The 18,459-nt window shown below is 39.7% G+C and overlaps 1 protein-coding gene across 2 annotated transcripts in view; it reads right to left on the reverse strand.

Moving 5' to 3' along the window:
* Positions 1-18,453, reverse strand: part of WAPL (WAPL cohesin release factor) — an 84,393-nt gene extending 65,940 nt beyond the window's left edge. For both annotated transcript variants that reach the window (XM_077746390.1, XM_077746389.1), the window contains exons 1-2: positions 18,299-18,453; positions 15,021-15,541 (exon numbers count right to left, since the gene is read on the reverse strand). In XM_077746390.1, the coding sequence (XP_077602516.1) occupies positions 15,021-15,519 (499 nt within the window). In that variant the 5' untranslated portion in view covers positions 15,520-15,541; positions 18,299-18,453. The remainder of the gene's footprint in view (positions 1-15,020; positions 15,542-18,298) is intronic.
* Between the last annotated feature and the right edge of the window lie 6 nt (positions 18,454-18,459).

Here is an 18,459-nt window from a genome sequence, read left to right on the forward strand (position 1 = left end):
CCTATAACTACTTTTATTGATTCTATGTGCACAGTATATGTCAGAAAGGCTGAAACAAAAAATAGTCACTCCAGGGAGAACTGGGATGACTGAGGAAAACGGCTGGGAACCTTTCAACCATTACCATGCACAAATAAAATTTTTTTAATTTGAAATTTTTAAAAAGATGTATGTATTCTAAAATGAAAAAAAATTAAACCCCCTGAATAGACAGCATTCTTTCACCTAGGCAAAGGACAAACTTTGACAGGAGGACTGGGGGCGGGGTGGAGCAGAACCACCGCACATCTACTTGGAAATTTGGCAACATCAACTGAAAATTTAAATGCATACACCCTGGGGTGCCTGGGGGGCTCAGTCAGTTGAATGTCTGACTTCAGCACAATTCATGCCTCACATCGGGCTTTGCACTGACAGTGCAGAGCCTGCTTCAGATTCTGTCTCCCTCTCTCTCTGACCCTCACCACTCTCTCAAAAATAAACATTAAAAAAAATTTTTTAATGTATACAACATCTTCTACCACTATACTGAGACATTATGCTCAAAAACACAAGTAGGGAGATCTTCAAAATAGCAATTATTTATAAAGAGCAAAGAACCAGAAATAGTCAAAATATTCCTTACAGACTAATTTTAAAGTATGGTACACTCACAACGGAAAACATGGAACTGCTACAAAAGAACAAGTAGATTTATAAATAAGTGTACGTCTGAGAGATTTACACATACATGTTTTTTGTAAGACACAATACACTATATATACATATATATACACACACACTCTATACACGCTGTGTATATATATGTATAATACGTATACATGTATTTATATACATGAGTCATGCTCCCATTTATGTGTGCCTGCATGTTTAAGAACACACTGATTTATATGCTATGCATACTGAAGATTATGAAAAGCTATATAAGAAACTGTCAACAGCATTTGCATCTATGGAAGGGAATGGTTTTTTTCCCACTGTCAGTCAACAGGAATATGTGGCTATTTATCAGAGGCATCTAAAAAGCCAAAGCAAAACCAGTGGATCCATTTTACTCAAAGATTTGAATGGTAAAAGCTACTTTAAAAAAAAAAAAAAAAGGCACTTTAACTGGTAATTTAAAACATCCTTATATTCTGGCAAGGGAAACAAAAGCAAAAATGAACTATCGGGACCTCATCAAAATAAAACACTTCTGCACAGCAAAGGAAACAATCAGCAAAACCAAAAGGCAACCAACAGAATGGGAGAAGGTATTTGCAAATGACATATCAAATAAAGGGCTAGTATCCAAAATCTATAAAGAACTCATCAAACTCAACATCCAAAAGACAAATAATTCTGTGAAGAAATGGGCAAAAGACATGAATAAACACTTCTCCAAAGAAGACACATGAAAAAATGCTCAACATCACTCATCATCAGGGATATACAAATTAAAACCACAATGAGATACCACCTCACACCAGTCAGAATGGCTAAAATAAACAACTCAAGCAACAATAGATGCTGGCAAGGATACAGTGAAAGATCTCTTTTGCACTGCTGATGGGAATGCAAACTGGTGCATCCACTCTGGAAAACAGTATAGATTCCTCAAGAAATTAAAAATATAACTACCCTATGACCCAACAACTGCATTACTAGGTATTTATCCAAGGAACGCAGGTGTGCTGTTTTGAAGGGGCACATGCACCCCAATGTTTATAGCAACGCTATTGACAATAGCCAAAGTACGGAAAGAGCCCAAATGTCCATCGACGGATAAATGCACCTGGGTGTCCAGGTAGCTCAGTTGGTTAAGCATCCAACTTCAGCTCAGGTCATGATCTTGATATTCACGGGTTCAAGCCCCATATCCGGCTCTCTGCTGACAGTGCAAGTCTTCTTCAGATCCTCTGTCCCCCTCTGCCAGTTTCCCACCCGTCCTGCTTGCATGCACATGCACGTGCACACACACTCTCTCTCTCTCTCTCAAAAATTAAAATTAAAAAAAAAAAAGGAAAATTCATTACTACATCCTCAATTCCACACGTACTCTGCTCCAAAAACTGATGTGCCAACCCACCTGGGATTTAATCATTCTCCCACATTATAAATAATGGCATATTGCTCACCCATTCCTAATCTTACTGTGATATATTGCTACTATTCTGGCATAACCTATAAAAAATAATATGATAGATTACTGGCTTCTGTGCTTACTATGTGAGTAACTCTAATGTATGGGTAACATCCTTTGCATGTCAGGCAGTTTCCAATTACTGCTTTCAAACAGAAACTGTGCTAACAACGCTTCCCCTTACTTTTGTCACTATGGTTTCTCAATATTTACATGTATTAAGAACAAGAAAAGATTGATACCAAAGCTTTGTATTATCCTAGCAATGACATTCATACACATGAACTAACTGGAAAAAGCCCTACCCATCATTAAGATGTGTTTCCAAGTCCAAAATTCCAATCAATTTTGCCTTTAAAGTGTATGGCATTCATAGCTGACCAACCATGTACTAATAATTGTGCTCATAATAATCTAGAAGAATTCTTAAATTCTTAGAGCATTATAACCACAAAAAATTCTTAGAAGTTTAAATTTAAATATATATACACATTCCTGTACAAAGAATAATGAAAAGGATGAATTATTAAAAGACTAAACAAATACGTGCAATAGGATAAAATTCTGAAGGGGAAGTGGAATAGAAATACAAGCATCCAACTCTTGATTTCAGCTCAGGTCATGATATCAGGGTTCATGGGGTCGAGCCCCATGTCAGGCTCTATGCTGATTTTCTCTCTCTCTGCTCCCCTCACCAGCCCCTGCCACATGGAGGCTTTCTTTAAATAAAATTGAAGAAAAAAAATAAAGAAAATAAAAATACAATTTCAAAAAGATAAAGAGGCACTGTAAATCTTCTGGTTGTGAAAGAATTTGTTACTTATTTTCTTTAATATCTGAAAGCGAACAGCAAATAATTACAGCATTTCTAAGTATGAAGGTGATTACGACAAAAGACAGGAGAGCAGTCATTCTGGGGGTGAAGGAAGGGACAGATAGAAGAGTCTAGAGTGGTTGCCAAAATTCTATTTCTTAATGTGTGTGGTGGTTATAAGGGTGTTGCTCTTATAAATAATTCATTAAACTGAACATATACATCTATACATTATATTGTAGGGTTTTCTGTATCTGTGTTTTTATAATAAAAAGGTGAAAAAATCATGGGTATTAAATTGAATGTTTTATCTTAAAACATCAATATTCATAGGAAATTATATTTTTTTACAGGAAATTATATCTTTTGCAAGCATTTAAGTTTAAGATCACTATTTTCATAATCAACAGTCCCACACCTAGGTACTTACCCAAGAGAAACAAGGACATATGTCTAACAAAAATCTAAATGTGAATGTTTATGGCAGCTTCATTCATAATTGCTCAAAACTGAAAACAATCCAATGTCTCTCAACTAAATGAAATACTACTCAGCAATTAAAAAGGAATGAACTACTGTTACATGGAATACTACTAAAAGCATTATGCTGAATGAAAGAAACCAGACTGATTAGGCTACATTCTGCAGAAGATAAACGATAAAGACTACAGGGACAGAAAACAGATCAGTGGATGCCAGAGGCTAAACGTGAGACAAGGGAATGACCAAAAAGGATCATGAAGGAACTTTTGAGATAATAGAAATATAGATCTTGATAATAAGTACATACTTACATACATTTGCAAAGAATTTTATGGTTTGTTTTTAAAACACTACACTAGGCATATTCCACTTGTCCTTCCAGATCCACTCTCCATTCTGATCTCAGCCCCAGAAGGCTGACCTGAATCAAAGTTTCCTTACTTCTTCCACTGGGTTTTACCCATAAGGACCCCCAGCAGGACAAATGGAGGAAATTTAGGTTTACGTATGTTACTCCCTCCAGCACTTTCCTTATGAGGCTCCTCAACAAAAGGATACTGCTTCTCTGATGGTGGATTCCTCTATATGGCTCAGATAATCCCCTGTCCCTGTGAAAATGGGTGATAATAGCTTCCCTGCAGCCAAACCATGGCTATGGCATCATCCCTTGTGATTCCCTTAATATTTTCCCCACCTCTGTAAACAGACCCTTTATAAATATACTTTCTTGGGGCGCCTGGTTGGCTCAGAAGGTTGGGTGGCCGACTTTGGCTCAGGTCATGACCTCACACTTCATGGGTTCGAGCCCCGTGTCAGGCTCTGTGTTGACAGCTAGCTCAGAGCCTGGAGCGTGTTTCGGATTCTGTGTCTCCCTCTCTGACCTTCCCCTTCTCACGCTGTGTCTCTCTCTCTCTCTCTCTCAGAAATAAAAAAAACAATCGGGGCGCCTGGGTGGCTTAGTCGGTTAAGCGTCCGACTTTCGCTTAGGTCATGATCTCGCTGTTCGTGGGTTCGAGCCCCGCGTCGGGCTCTGTGCTGACTGCCAGCTCAGAGCCTGGAGCCTGTTTTGGAGTCTGTGACTCCCTCTCTCTCTGACCCTCCCCTGCTCACGCTCTCTCTCTCTCTCTCTCTCTCTCTCTCTCTCTCTCCTAGAAATAAATAAAAGTATAAAAAAAAGAAATAAAAAAACAAAAAACGTTAAAATAAACAAACAAACATACTTTCTTGGTATTAGCCTCATTGGGGCATGCCACCTGTTTCCAGCTGGGATCTTGACTGATAAATCAAAACTCAAACTTAAAAAATATACAGGGGATATATGAAGCGGGGACAGTTTTCAAACACTTTTCAGATGATGAGTGAATAAACAAAGGTGTGAACATTGCTATTGGAAAATTTGGTTCTAAAACCACCATGCTTCTCATCTGTCTCTCTGGGTCATGATCCAAAATGTAAACACATCTTGTCATCTACCTTCTTCCAAACTCTTTAATACTCAAAATGTATCTGTACTTCTCAAAATCCAACAACCAACTGCCATCACCACCCAAACCCTTAAGTCTAAACCACACAGGCCTCAGTGATCAGCACACTCACATATACCTGGGGGTTCATTCCCTCTACAACTCCTGGGCCCTAGATGAACCATGACTACACATGCCTCTCACGCTGCAGCCCCTTGCAGTATGAGAGTAGGATGTTCTGGGGTCACTGGTTTGCTGACTCTCCAGAGCCTGTTTATAAAACTATTCCTACTCCACCTTCTTATAAAAGCCCGTTCTTTTGAGGCTTCTGTCACCTAGCTAGTTATCCTCTAATCTTCCCCAAACCCATCATTTAACTACCTTATTCTTCATTTAAGGGCTTTACACAGGATTTATAACATATCCCTCATGCCAGTCTTGCTACCTTCCTAAATTCCACCAAATCCCAATCCCCTGACCTCACAGTTCTTTAACCTTCTCCCAAAGAGAAATCTTCTACATTCCAGTTAAACCACCAGTTCTCAGTTTCATCCAGAAACTTGTCATGTACTAGAAGGCTTCACATCTTAAATATTAAAATCAGATAACCCACTTAATATCCAAAATCTATAAGGAACTTACCAAACTCCACACCCAAAAAATAAACAACCCAGTGAAGAAATGGGCAGAAGATATGAATGGACACTTCTCCGAAGAGGACATCCAGGTGGCCAACAGACACATGAAACGATGCTCAGCATCCCTCCTCATCAGGGAAAAACAAATCAAAACCACACTGATACCACCTCATGCCAGTCAGAGTGGCTAAAATGAGCAAATCAGAGAACTCTAGACGCTGGCAAGGATGTGGAGAAACAGGCACCCTCCTACACTGTAGGTGGGAATGTAAACTGGTGCAGCCCCTCTGGAAAACAGTGTGGAGGTTCCTCAAAAAATTAACAAAAGAACTCCCCTATGACCCAGCAATAGCACTGCTATGAATTTACCCAAGGGATACAGGAGTGCTGATGCATAGGAGCACATGTACCCCAATGTTCATAGCAGACTCTCAACAATAGCCAAAACATGGAAAGAGCCTAACTGTCCATCAACAGACAAATGGATCAAGAAGATGTGGTTTATCTATATGATGGAATACTATATGGCAATGAGAAAGAATGAAATCTGGCCATGTGTGGCAACATGGATGGGAATTGAGGGTGTTATGCTGAGCGAAGTAAGTCAGTCAAAGAAGGACAAATACCATACGTTTGCACGTATAGGAGGACTAGGAGGAACTTAATGGAGGACCCCAGGGAAGAAGAAGGGGGTAAATAGTGGGGGAGGGAGAAAGAGGCAAACCATGAGAGACTCTTGAATGCTGAGGACTGATGGGTGTGGGGGTGGGGGGAGATGGGCATGGAGGATGGCACTTGTGGGGATGAGCACTGGGTGTTATATGGAAACCAACTTGACAATAAACTATTTGTAAAAAAAAAAACAAAACAAAAAATCAGATAATCCACTTCTCAGTCACAACCTATCAACTATTCAACCTGTTCCAATAACCCCATTCCAGACTTTTATTTAATAAGACTCTCCGTATACTGACCTCTCTTCTCTTTCTATCCACCAGCCTTGTCCAGTTCCTAAACATTTTAAATTTCACAGTCCATCATTTCCAGACAAAACCCTAAATTCTTCCTTCTCTACCTGTTCACACATCTTGTCAGAGGATAATTCTAATTTTCCTGTCCAAGAGTCTGCATTCTGTGTAGGTTCTGGCTAACAGGGCCCCACTAAAATGGGGGGCGGGGGCACATTCACACAATGAGTTAAATGACCCTAAGTTTTTAATGATACAAACTTCACTAAGTCTTCATTAGCGTCCAGAAATTCTCTCTATACAGCTCCTTCTTCCATTTTCTGCAACACCTGTTTGAACCTTTTATCCCTCCACTCTAGCCCCTGCATTTCCTTGCTCTTATCTCTCTTTCAGGGATAACCTCTTCTGTCATTTCGTGGGGGAAAATAATGTCTTCATCCATAAACCATAAGCCACCCTATCTTCCATCCTCTCTCACCACGCTCATATTCTCACCCATCTTTCCTCCTATCCAGGAAACGTGGCATCCCTTCTTCCCAGACTAATCTTCTCCCCTTGTGCTTTGAATCCTATGCTCTTAAGGCTCTACCATGCAATCAAATCTTCCAGAACCCCTCATCACCTCATAACTTTTCAGAACCTCTCTTCCCCCTTAAAACTTCTTTAACAAAAGTTGTGTACACTTGCTACTCCCATATGCTCACTGTGTACTCACTACTTGACTATTCCAACCAAAGCTGCACACTCCAATGCCAGCTCTGCAGTCCTCATTCTTGTTGATTTCGCAAGCAACCTTCCAATTCAGTTGATCCTTCATGGACATCTTTCTACTGGCTTCTATAAAATAGCACTGGCTCAATTTTCCTACTGGTGCTCTAGCTGCACCTATTCAATTTCCTAGTTTTTTTTCTTCTTCTCTCCATCAATTAAGGATTACAAGTTCTTCACAGTTCAGTGCTTTTTCCTCTTACACTGTCCTTAATAACTTCATCCAATCCTATAATTTCAAATAACATTTACATGCTGAATCTCAAATTTATCATCTCCAAGTCTTATCTAAGTTCATACCAGCATACCCTATGCCTCACAAACGTCTCAAATCCAAACCTATACTGATGAACTTGCCCTCAAAATGTCCTCTTACCTCAACGATAGCACCATTTGTTCACATGCTCACATTAGATAACTGAGAGAAATTCTTAATGTCTCCTTCTTCCTCACTGCCCATGCCACTAAGCTCTGCCACTTTTATGCTTGCTCAGTGCAGCAGTGGGTGCCAACTTAAAGGTCAGCTTTGGGGGACCTGGGTGGTTCAGGTGGTTAAGCATCTGACTCTTGATCTTGGCTCAGGCCAGATCATGATCTCGTAGTTAATAAGATTGAGCCCCATGTCAGGCTCTGTGCTAACAGCACAGAGCTGGCTTGGAATTCCCTTTGCCTCTCTCTGCTCCTCACCCACTCTCACTCTCAAGAAAACAAGTAAACTTGAAAAAAGAAAAAGAAAAAGAAAAAGAGTTGAAATACTGTTATAAAATTTTTAAAAAGTCAGCTTTGCCCCTACCCCTCACTCAGACCATACACTCTCCAAGGACCCCACATTTTTCTTTTCTTTTTTTTAAAGTTTATTTCTCTCCAATTTGGGGCTTGAACTCACAGCCCTGATATCAAGAGTTCCATGCTCTTCCAACTGAGGCAGGCAGGCACCCCAAACCCTGTATTTTTCTGTAATATTCAGCACACTTTTTCCTCTCTATTCAATCTCTGTCTTGCCCACTAGAATGTGAATAAGGCAAAATCTTGTTCATTGACATACATGAGCACTCAGCATACAGAGAACACTAAAATAATAGCTGAATGGCTGGAAGGAAAGCATCCCCCTGACTTTCCTATGAACAAACTCATCCTCCTCTACCATCAGGGCTCTGGAAAAGTTGAGGACTGTTTCCTGGAGTCAAAGATTGGGAGAGAAAAAAAATGTATGAATCACCTGGCTCTAAATTCTAAAAATATGGAATGCATATGGAAAATCTCTGAAAAGCATCAAATGTTGTACAAATGTGTTGTCACGGTTTTAAAAGCAGTTATTATTACCAGCAGAAATCAATAACTTCATTCCTAGTGGGCATGAAGTATGCTTACAGTTTCTACATACTACCTCCCATGGCTGGTATTCAACCTGGATCTAAGAAGAAACTTGTCAGTGGTCACCTACACTTCTGTTATTACTCAGACCTTGAAATAAGGTCCTTTTACTAAGAAAATATTTTATAAGAAATTAAAGTTCTGGGGCACATGGCTGCTGGCTCAGTCGGAAGAGCATGTGTCTCAATCTCAGGGTTGTGAGTTCAAGCCCTATGTTGCATGTAGAGATTACTAAATAAACTTTAAAAGAAATTAAAATTCTACTTTAAAACAAACTTTAAAATTACAGTGTCTTGCAGAATTTGCATATTAAATTTCCATTTATCACAAAAAATGAAAAACACAGAAAATACTTATTACTTGTAAAAAGGTCAATTTTATTCGCTAAATATTATAATTACTTAGGCCCCGTTTTTTTTTTTTAAGTTTATTTATTTAGAGAGAGAGTAAAAGCAGGGGAGGGACAGAGAGAGAGAGAAGAGAGACTCTCCAGCAGGATCTGAGCTGTCAGTATAGAGCCCCACACAGTGCTCGATCTCATGAACCATGCTATCATGACCTGGGCCAAAATCAAGAGTTGGACACTTAATGGACTGAGCCACCCACGCACCCCAGGCCACAATTTTTATTAAAAATAGAATTATTTAGGGGCACATGGTGGTTCAGTTGGTTGAGCGATGGTCTCTTGATTTGACTGACTTGATTTTGGCTCCGGTCAGAGACTGCCTGGGATTCTCTCTTCCCCTCCCCTGCTTGCTTGCAAGCATGTTCTCCTCTCCAAAAAAATATTTAAAAAAAGAAAATTATTTAAATAGAGGCAAGAGGGAATCTAGAATGTGTTCCTATCAGTTATTTCCAACATCAAGATAAAACTGTACAGTGACATTGTTATTTTAAATGTAAGGCTCGAAATATGATAAAATTAAGTTCATTTACATCAGAATACAGAAAAAAACACTGAATGTTTCTCAGATCTTCTACTAGTAACCTAAGTTATTCACTGAATTGTGATTTACCCTCTATAAAATGGAAATAAAGTCTGACTTATATAGTTGATTAAGAATTGATATGTAAGAGCTCAACACAAAGTAGGAACTAAATAATCGGTCTCTTACATAATTCCTTTAAAAGAATTTTATGTCTCACTTAAATTAAACATTCTAAGCAACAAATACAAATACATCCAATACCTAAATGAAGGCTAGGAGCTCTTGGTGATACTATGCTTTCAGAATTCTTTACTAATCCTCATGAGAGGCGCCTGGGTGGCTCAGTGGGTTAAGCATCTGACTTTGGCTCAGGTCATGATCTCATAGTTTGTAAGTTTGAACCCCATGTTGGGCTCTGTGCTGACAGCTCAGAGCCTGGAGCCTGCTTCGGTCTCCCTCTCTCTCCGCCTGTCCCCTGCTCACGGGTGCATGCGCAAATGTGCACGCTCTCTCTCAAAAATAAACATTAAAAAAATTTTTTTTATATCCTCATTAATCAGCTGTACTTTATCCAACGAACAGATGAAAATCTCATCTCACAAGTTCCTGGCCTATTTTAAGTTTTCAGGAATGAAACAATTAATTTTCCTTTCTAAAAATCATCTTCAGGGGCGCTTGGGTGACTCAGTTGGTTAAGCATCTGACTTGGGCTCAGGTCATAATCTTGCGGTTTTTGAGTTCAAACCCCACCTCAGGCTCTGAGCTGTCAGCTGAGGGAGACTGCTTTGGATTCTGTGTCTCCCTCTCTCTCTGCCATTCCCTCGCTCATACTGTCTGTCTGTCTCTCTCTCTCTCTCCCAAAAATAAACATTGAAAATAATAATCATCATCTTCAGTTCCAAATCAAAAGTTCTTAAATTCCTGACAATAATATCCCTAACACACAAACACTCAGTACAGCTTTAAGCAAATGGAAAAAAATGCATTGGCTACAAAACCAGTCATGCAAATTAAGAGCCTATGCAGTAGTTATCTCAATATTTGGCAAGATGTGTAGACTGAATCCCAGCTGGCTGGCAAGGAAAGTGTGCCAAGTGGAAATGTAAGTCTTTGCATACTTTATTCTAGAGTCCAGATTAAAAACCTGTAGCAGAAAGCACAAAGATGGAAAATGGAAGTAGCCTCATATGAAAAGCAAGAGAAACCTTCTTTTATCCTTAATGCACACAGCCCTGAATGCCACACTTTAAAGAACATTCCAAGATCTCTTAAAAGGACAAATCTTTAGGTCCTGCTAACAGTCATTTTTAAGTGGCACAGCTGTTTGAGAACTCAATTTAAAAGCAATTACAACTAAAGTGTTTGCAGATAAAATAAGAAGTCCTGAATCTGCATTAAAATAGTCCAGGGATGGGGCGCCTGGGTGGCTCAGTAGGTTAAGCCTCCAATTTCAGCTCAGGTCAGGATCACATGGTTCATGGGTTCGAGCGGAGCCCTGCGTTTCGGGCTCTGTGCTGACAGCTCAGAGCCTGCTTTGGATTCTGCGTCTCCCTCTCTCTCTGACCCTCCCCTGATCGCGCTGTTTCTCTCTCTCTCTCAGAAATAAATAAAACATTAAAAAAAAATTTTTAAATAAAATAATCTAAGGATTATAGGATAGAAAGTAGAAAGAGTGGTGTTTAGAGTAGATAAAATAAGATTTGCCATATATTGACAGCTACTGAAACTGATGTTAAGTTTTTTGTTTTTTAAATCAAGAGTTATGACATGTTTTTTAATTTTAATCTTTTTTTTGGGGGGGAGGGGAAGAGAGAGAGGCAGAGTGTGAGGAGGGGAAGAGCAGACAGAGAGGGAGACACAGAATCCAAAGCAGGATCCAAGCTGTTAGCACAGAGCCTAACGCGGGTCTCAAACTCACAAACTACAAGATCATGACCTGAGCCAAAGTCAAATGCTTAACTGACAGTCACCCAGGCGCCCCAAGAGTTAGGACATTTTAGTAACTCAATCCTTCCTTGCAGTTCTCATTCACAGTTTGTAATCTAGATTCTGGCTCTCGTACTCATTAAATATCTATTTGGAAAATGGCAACCATAACACATATTATCATAACCTTATTCTGAGTTTCCTCTTCAAAGGAGCCACAGTTTTTAAAAGTACTACCTGATATAAAATATTTCACCTATAAAAGAATTTTAGCAGTAGCTAAAAGCCACCTATTTCCCTATAGTGAAAGAGACACACTTTAAAACTTGATGCCAGGAGGATACAGTAAATTTGAGCTTGGATAAATCCTTTTCACTGAAATAATAGGAACCTGGGTGGCTTAGTCAGTTGAGCATCCAACTTCCGTTCAGGTCATGATCTCGCGGTTTGTGGGTTCAAGCCCCACATCGGGCTCTGTGCTGACAGCTAGCTCAGAACCTGAAGCCTGTCTTCAGACTCTGTGTGTCTCTCTCTCTCTCTGACCCTCCCCTGCTCACGCTGTCTCTCTCTTTCTCTCAAAAATAAATAAAACATTGTTTAAAAAATTCTTTTAATGTTACCATTCTCAAAGAATCGTTAACCCAGAAAGACCCTCTTTATCAAAAATTTAAGTTTAGTAGGATGCCCAGGTGGCTCAGTTGGTTAAGCACCCATCTCTTTGGCTCAGGTCATGATCTCACCACTTGTGGGATGGAGCCCCACATCAGGCTCTGTGATCACAGCATGGAACATGCTTGGGATTGTCTGTCTGTCTCTGTCTCTCCCCTCTCTCTCTAACCCCCCCCAACCAAGTAAACACTAAACACAATTTTTTTTTCTTTTTTCTTTTTTTTTTTTTTACAAATTTAAGTTTGGGTTTCTAAACTACAACCAGAAGGCTTTCTGAATGAGAGTAAAGGCAGTAACAATATGACAGACATAATGCAAGAAGTCTAGACACAGGGAAATGCCCACATGCTGGGAGGGGAGGGAGAATGAAAAAGGAAGGTCATAACGTGTAAAAACATTTCCAAATCTATAACTAATTTATAAACATACAAACTTATAAATGGTTTTTAAGACCTTAAAACTACGACTACCATGAGAACTAAAAGCACTCCTTCAAAGTTCCCTTCTCATCCTACCCTACCCTTATCTCTATCTTATCTTGCTAGGGTTGCCGCAGCTGGTGGTCAAGGGAAAGGAGAGAATACAATGTTCATAGTGCTTCGCCATTCTATTTCCACTAAGGATGACTTGTGAAGAAGACAGGAAGAGGGATAAGATGTTCTTGAACATCTATTTATCTATGTTTTAGTACACGTCTTCTACTCACAAAACCATTACTATGGAGTTTGGATTCCCTACTAAGTGCACAGTATCAGCAGCAGAACTACAATTTAGCTTTATCAGACTGGGAAGCTAATATCTCATCTCCACAGAAAACTGTTTCCAGGTCCCACTAAACAACTTCAAATGGCAGTTTGGACATACACAGATGTATATGCAATATAAGCAAATGCTGTCTATGTAAATTTAATTTCCAAGTTCCTATTGTCCCTCTACCTAAACACTTTGCCTGCCAGTGATGCCCAGTTCTCCAAAACATAGCACTTGGGGAAGCTGTGTCTGCCTTCCTGACCAGTTTCACCACTTCCTCAGCTTCACGTTCCTTCCTCCAGGCTATCTGCCCCACAATGTGGATTAACTATCAGAGGCCAAGGCACAGCAGTAAGAATACTGAATAAGGGAAGTAGAAAAGCACTCCCACAGCCCATCACAGTGGAGGTTATGTAGTATGTGCTCAACATGTAGAAAATCAGTAAATCTCATTCCAATTCTGCCACTAGCCAACCTTGGACAGTCACTTGACCTCTTTGAGCCTCACCTATAAAGTAAGGAGACCTGAGTTAGTTTATTTTGGTCCAACAGCCCTATGATTTATAATACATGCTTAGAAACTGATCTGGGAAAAGTTTTTAAGCTGCTTTCAAAAAAAATCTAATGTTTACAGATTTTTGAAAAAGACAGTAAGTGCAAGCAGGGGAGGGGCAGAAAGAGAGGGACACACAGAATCTGAAGCAGGCCACAGGATCCAAGCTCTCAGCACAGAGGCCAACACGGGGTTCAAACTCATGAACTGCAAGATCATGACCTGAGCTGAAGTCAGATGCTTAACTGACTGAGCCACCCCAGGTGCCCCTAAGCTGTATTTTTTAGTGAAAGTTTAACCTAACCTTAAGTTTTGAACAATGTTTCAGGAGAAATGTGCCAAAGCATAAGGACAGCCAAATCAGAATTAACCAAGAGGACCAAGGGAATGACAATAACAGCTGGCTCATCGTCTCATCCAAGGGTGAGAAAGAGTGAAAAATGTCCAGCATTTTTAGTAAAACTATGCAAGGCAAAGTCTTTTATTACACTGTTTGAGGCACTTATACTAAGCCTCGAGGACAAATTCCTCTTGAGAATTCAGTACTAGGAAAGTTTTGTCTTTACTTCCTTTCAGAGTAAGAGATCTATATAACCTTTCATATCACCAAACCTTGCCAAGAAGTTGAAAACTAAGGTTTGTTTTCAATTACAGTGCCATCCCTGTCCTATTGCCAATAAAGCAAGCACACAGTCTTTCCTGCCACCTCCAACCTTAGCTCTTTAGTCTTTAGTTAACTGCACTTTTACCATTTACCATAAGTCTCAAATCCTTTACAAAACGAGTAGAAGTAAAATGGATAAAATACATTGTTTTCCAAATGAACACTAGATGCCAAATTTACAAATTAACACTTTAAAAATACAACCGGCTTTGCGGATTAAAATCTATTAATACAAGTTGCTACTGGCACCAGACTCCACAAATCTCAAATTGCAATGAAGTTCAATTCTTCAATGTTTCCACAATACCTCTTTAATCTTTCTAAACTAGTTTTGAAAGAAAAGTCTAACACTCCTAAACCTAATCCTCATCATAAATGCTCATCTCGTTTTCATTATCAGTAACCATACAAATCTTCCACAGTAATAGAAATGAGATACGATGTCATCCTAACACAACAAAAAGACAATTTCTTTCTGGAAATGGAGTTGGGGAGGTAGGTTAAACTGTTCCCAAAACGTACCATGAGTAACGGTCTGGAAACATTAACATCCAAGCTGCTTAAGTAAAATTTCAACCCTCAATTGGTTTCTTTAAAGTTCTTAAATGTCTTCTACAAAATTATCTAAAGCCCCCATTAATCACAAATGGAGGAAGAAAACCCAAGAAGCAGGATATTTCAGAATTTAAAGCATTTAATAACTAAATGGCGTACACAAAGCTCTCCTGGCTAATAAAGAAATTCAAGGGGTGCATGGCTGGCTCTGTCAGAAGAGCATCCAACTCTTGACCTCAGGGTCACGAGTTCAAGCCCCATGAGTCAAGTTAGGCATAGAGTTCACTTGAATAAATAAAACTTTAAAAAAGAAAAAGAGAAAGAAAAAGAAATTCAAAACTTACCTGAAGTCATTAATTTAGCACAGCTACTTTTGCTTGCGTCATCTTCTAAGATTCGGTTTGTGCTCTTTTCTTTCCCAACCAAAGTTTCTTCCAAATGTAAGCATTTATCAGATCCAACACTGTCTTCACCCATCGCATGACTAATTTTGCTATTAGCTTCAAGTACAGAAGTGACATCTTCTAGCTGAGCAGCTTCACTAGATTCTGAATGAGAGGAACCCTTACCCTGGGCTAAATTCTTTGAAGAAACTGGTAGAGACTCATCATCACTATCAAATCCAAAAGGATCTCCAGTATTTTCTTCTTCCACCTTAGGTTTCTTCGGAATTTCTTGGATATCTGGTTTGAAATTGGGCCTCTTCTGCCCTAATTTAGCCATAAATGTTGTCTCTCCCCATTTTGTGCTAAGGGTGGTCCGTTTGTTGGAAAAGACTTCATCAAATTTTGAACTGCCATTTCCTCCTTTCCTACTGTAGGTTTTCCCAAATCTGGATGTCATTTTGACACCTGTTTCATATTCTCTGTGGAGAAAAAATTAAAATATATAATTCAAATACTTAACAAGCATTAACACTGAGTATAAAAATAACCCATAATTCTCCCCATGGGGGCTTTTCAACAGTCAAGAAACAAACTTTAAAAATGGCTGCTGGTTGAATACAGGGAGGACGTGTATAAAGAGGGGCTCATTTTTTATTCTCCCTACTTCCGTTATCTAATTTTTTATTTATAGTGAGTACATAATCATACAGTACTTACAAAGTAAGCAAGTATAATGACTAACCAACTTATCCACAAAAGCAACTTGAGTGGAATATCAAGTTTTTTTAAGTTTCAAATGAATCTATGTACTATTCTCATAAATATTACTTTTACCTTAAGAAAATAATCTGAATAAGGTCATTACTCCTATAAAATGTTATGCACGAAATGTTTATTTTTTTCAGTATCTCAAAATTATCAAATAATTGCAATGAAAACTTCAGAGCATTTATTCATAGGAGGGGGGGAAGTCGGGGAAATGGTACTATTTTCTCATGTATTAAATCCTGCAGCTTTTAACACAAACTTAAAGATTTTGATTCTTGGTCTAATGTAGTTTAAACTGTGACTTGAAAAATAGTCTCTAGTCGGTCATCAACCTGAGCACAAAAAAAAACCCATATTCTATCTTCTTTGTTCTTTGTCCCCATAGTGCTATGCTCATTTGCTGAGTTACATTTTCTGAAGCTGGTGAACTCCAACATATTACACCATTGTGCTGATTATTAAATGAAGCAACAGAAACCTATAACTTTGTTTTCCTCTTTGCTTTATAAAGGATAAATGGACTCATCTGTCATATCTACATAATAACAAGTACTATAACAAAAAAAGTCAGAATAGTAAGTCAAAAGAATACACTTTTTAAAGAGCAAGTAACAGTACTTTTGAAACATTATCAATTCTTACCCATTTCCTACACTCTGACCTCCTAAAGTTCAAATGTCAATTTATTAAATATACCTAGAAAAAGATAATTGTCTAGATTTTGAAAAAAAAAGCTTCATAATTTGAAATTTAAAATACAACAACTGGAATAATGTTGGACTTCTACTTTTGAATACATTGTGGTCTATGCTTTAAACATATTTTTCCTTTACTAATAAACTCTTACAACTTATGTCGTTATAAAGTTAGTTTTATATACATTCAGTAATGATTTTCCTCTCTCGTGTTTGGTTAGAAACCAATTCTAATTTGACAAAAGAATAATTCTGTCATCATACAGGTCTGCATTAGAAAAAATAGTGTGAAGACCTTTTAACGTGTCACAAAATCTTTCCTGAGAGAGATCTACCTACTGTAGATTGATACTAAAGAAAACTTTGTCTCTCCTGTTGAGTCCAGCCTAAACAAAACTAAGTAAGTATATTTGGCAGCTGCAAGAACAAAAGAATAAAGTCATTTTGTTCCTTCAAGAATTTAAAGCCCTCATCTACAGACCTACATTTACATAGACACCAACAAAGCTCGAACATTTTGTATACACTTACACCGTAACCACCTAAAAATGCTGACTAAACGACACACCAAAAATTTAGACTTGAGCTCCTTTGGGCCTACAGGAGAAAAACTGGTGGTCTTGCAGTAAAATGGTCCAGGAACCAAAAAGCATTCACTGTTGCAAGTTGAAAGTCTGCAGATGAACACTTGATATTAAGGAGTTAATTATTTTAAGCGATAAGAAAATCATGCTTATGTTTTTTAAGTGTCCACGTCTTACACAAACATACAGTAAAATACTGATGAAATAATGTCAGCAATTCGCTAACTTTAAAGAATGTGGAATGGAAAAGTGTGTAGATGAGAAACACTCGGTTAAGAATTAAGAACTGTTGTATCTGGGCGGTAAGTACAGAGGAGTTCATTATGTAATATACCCTACTTTTGATTTCCTTTATCGTTTTCCATGTCTTTTTTGAAAAGTCACTAGACGCACTACTGGGATGGCATTACCTAAGCCTAGAGTTTCGAGTACGTTCAATTCAAGTACGAGTGCAGACACAGTTGACATACTTTTAAGTATATCTCAAGTACACAAGCTATCTTGCTCAGGCTTCAAACTCCAAAGACTTTCCTAACTAAAAAGGAAAGAATGATTCACAACTAAGTCTTTACAGTCGTTGGGCCCTCGCCTCTGCCCAAAGCCAGGTCGAATTTTCAGGAAAGTGCGCTGGGACCAAAAAGTCCTCACACTCAACGAAGTGTAGCGTCTTTACGACCCCCCAGGGGGTTAGGGGCTTCCACTAAGGAGTGAAAGCCGGAAAGGGCGAAGCTAACCACCTAGAGATCCTCACCTGGGAGCGGTCGGGGCACCGTGGGGGTAGCGGCAGACGCGGCCCCCTCCTGCTGGAAGCTCACGCAACTTTTCTCCTCCCCACCCCCACCGCCAGGAACGGGATGTAGCTTCCGACGCCCCGGAAGCCTCTGCCACTGAATCCCCAGGGCAGTATAAGGCCTCCGTGGCGGCCAGCGGCGGAGGAAAGACGGCAAAGGATTCAGGGCTGAAACCAACGCACTTGACCGCGCCTGGGGAGGGAGGTAAATCAGTGGCCGCCCGGAAGGAACTCAGAAAAAGGACAAATAAAAGAGGAAAAAGAGAGTTCTCCAGGTCGTTCCCCTGCCCAACTTCCTCAGAGGCTGTGTGGGTGAGACAGCGAGACTTCCAGACCCCTGCCTCCCCCACCCTCCCTGGCTCCCTCCGGGCCTAGGCAGCCGCCCGAGACCTCACTTACCCTCGGCGCCTGGCGGGTGCTTTGGCCTCGGGCCGCCTCCGCCTCTCCTGCTCCCAACGGCCCACGGACGGGCGCGGGAGCCCCGCGCGAGAACAGGGCCGGCTTGTGCGCGAAGAGAGGCAAGGGGTTCCGCCACCTTCAGAACCCGCGACTCCGCTCTG

Source organism: Crocuta crocuta, unplaced genomic scaffold (assembly GCF_008692635.1).
Source record: "Crocuta crocuta isolate KB4526 unplaced genomic scaffold, BGI_CrCroc_1.0 scaffold28, whole genome shotgun sequence".
Classification (NCBI taxonomy): domain Eukaryota; kingdom Metazoa; phylum Chordata; class Mammalia; order Carnivora; family Hyaenidae; genus Crocuta; species Crocuta crocuta.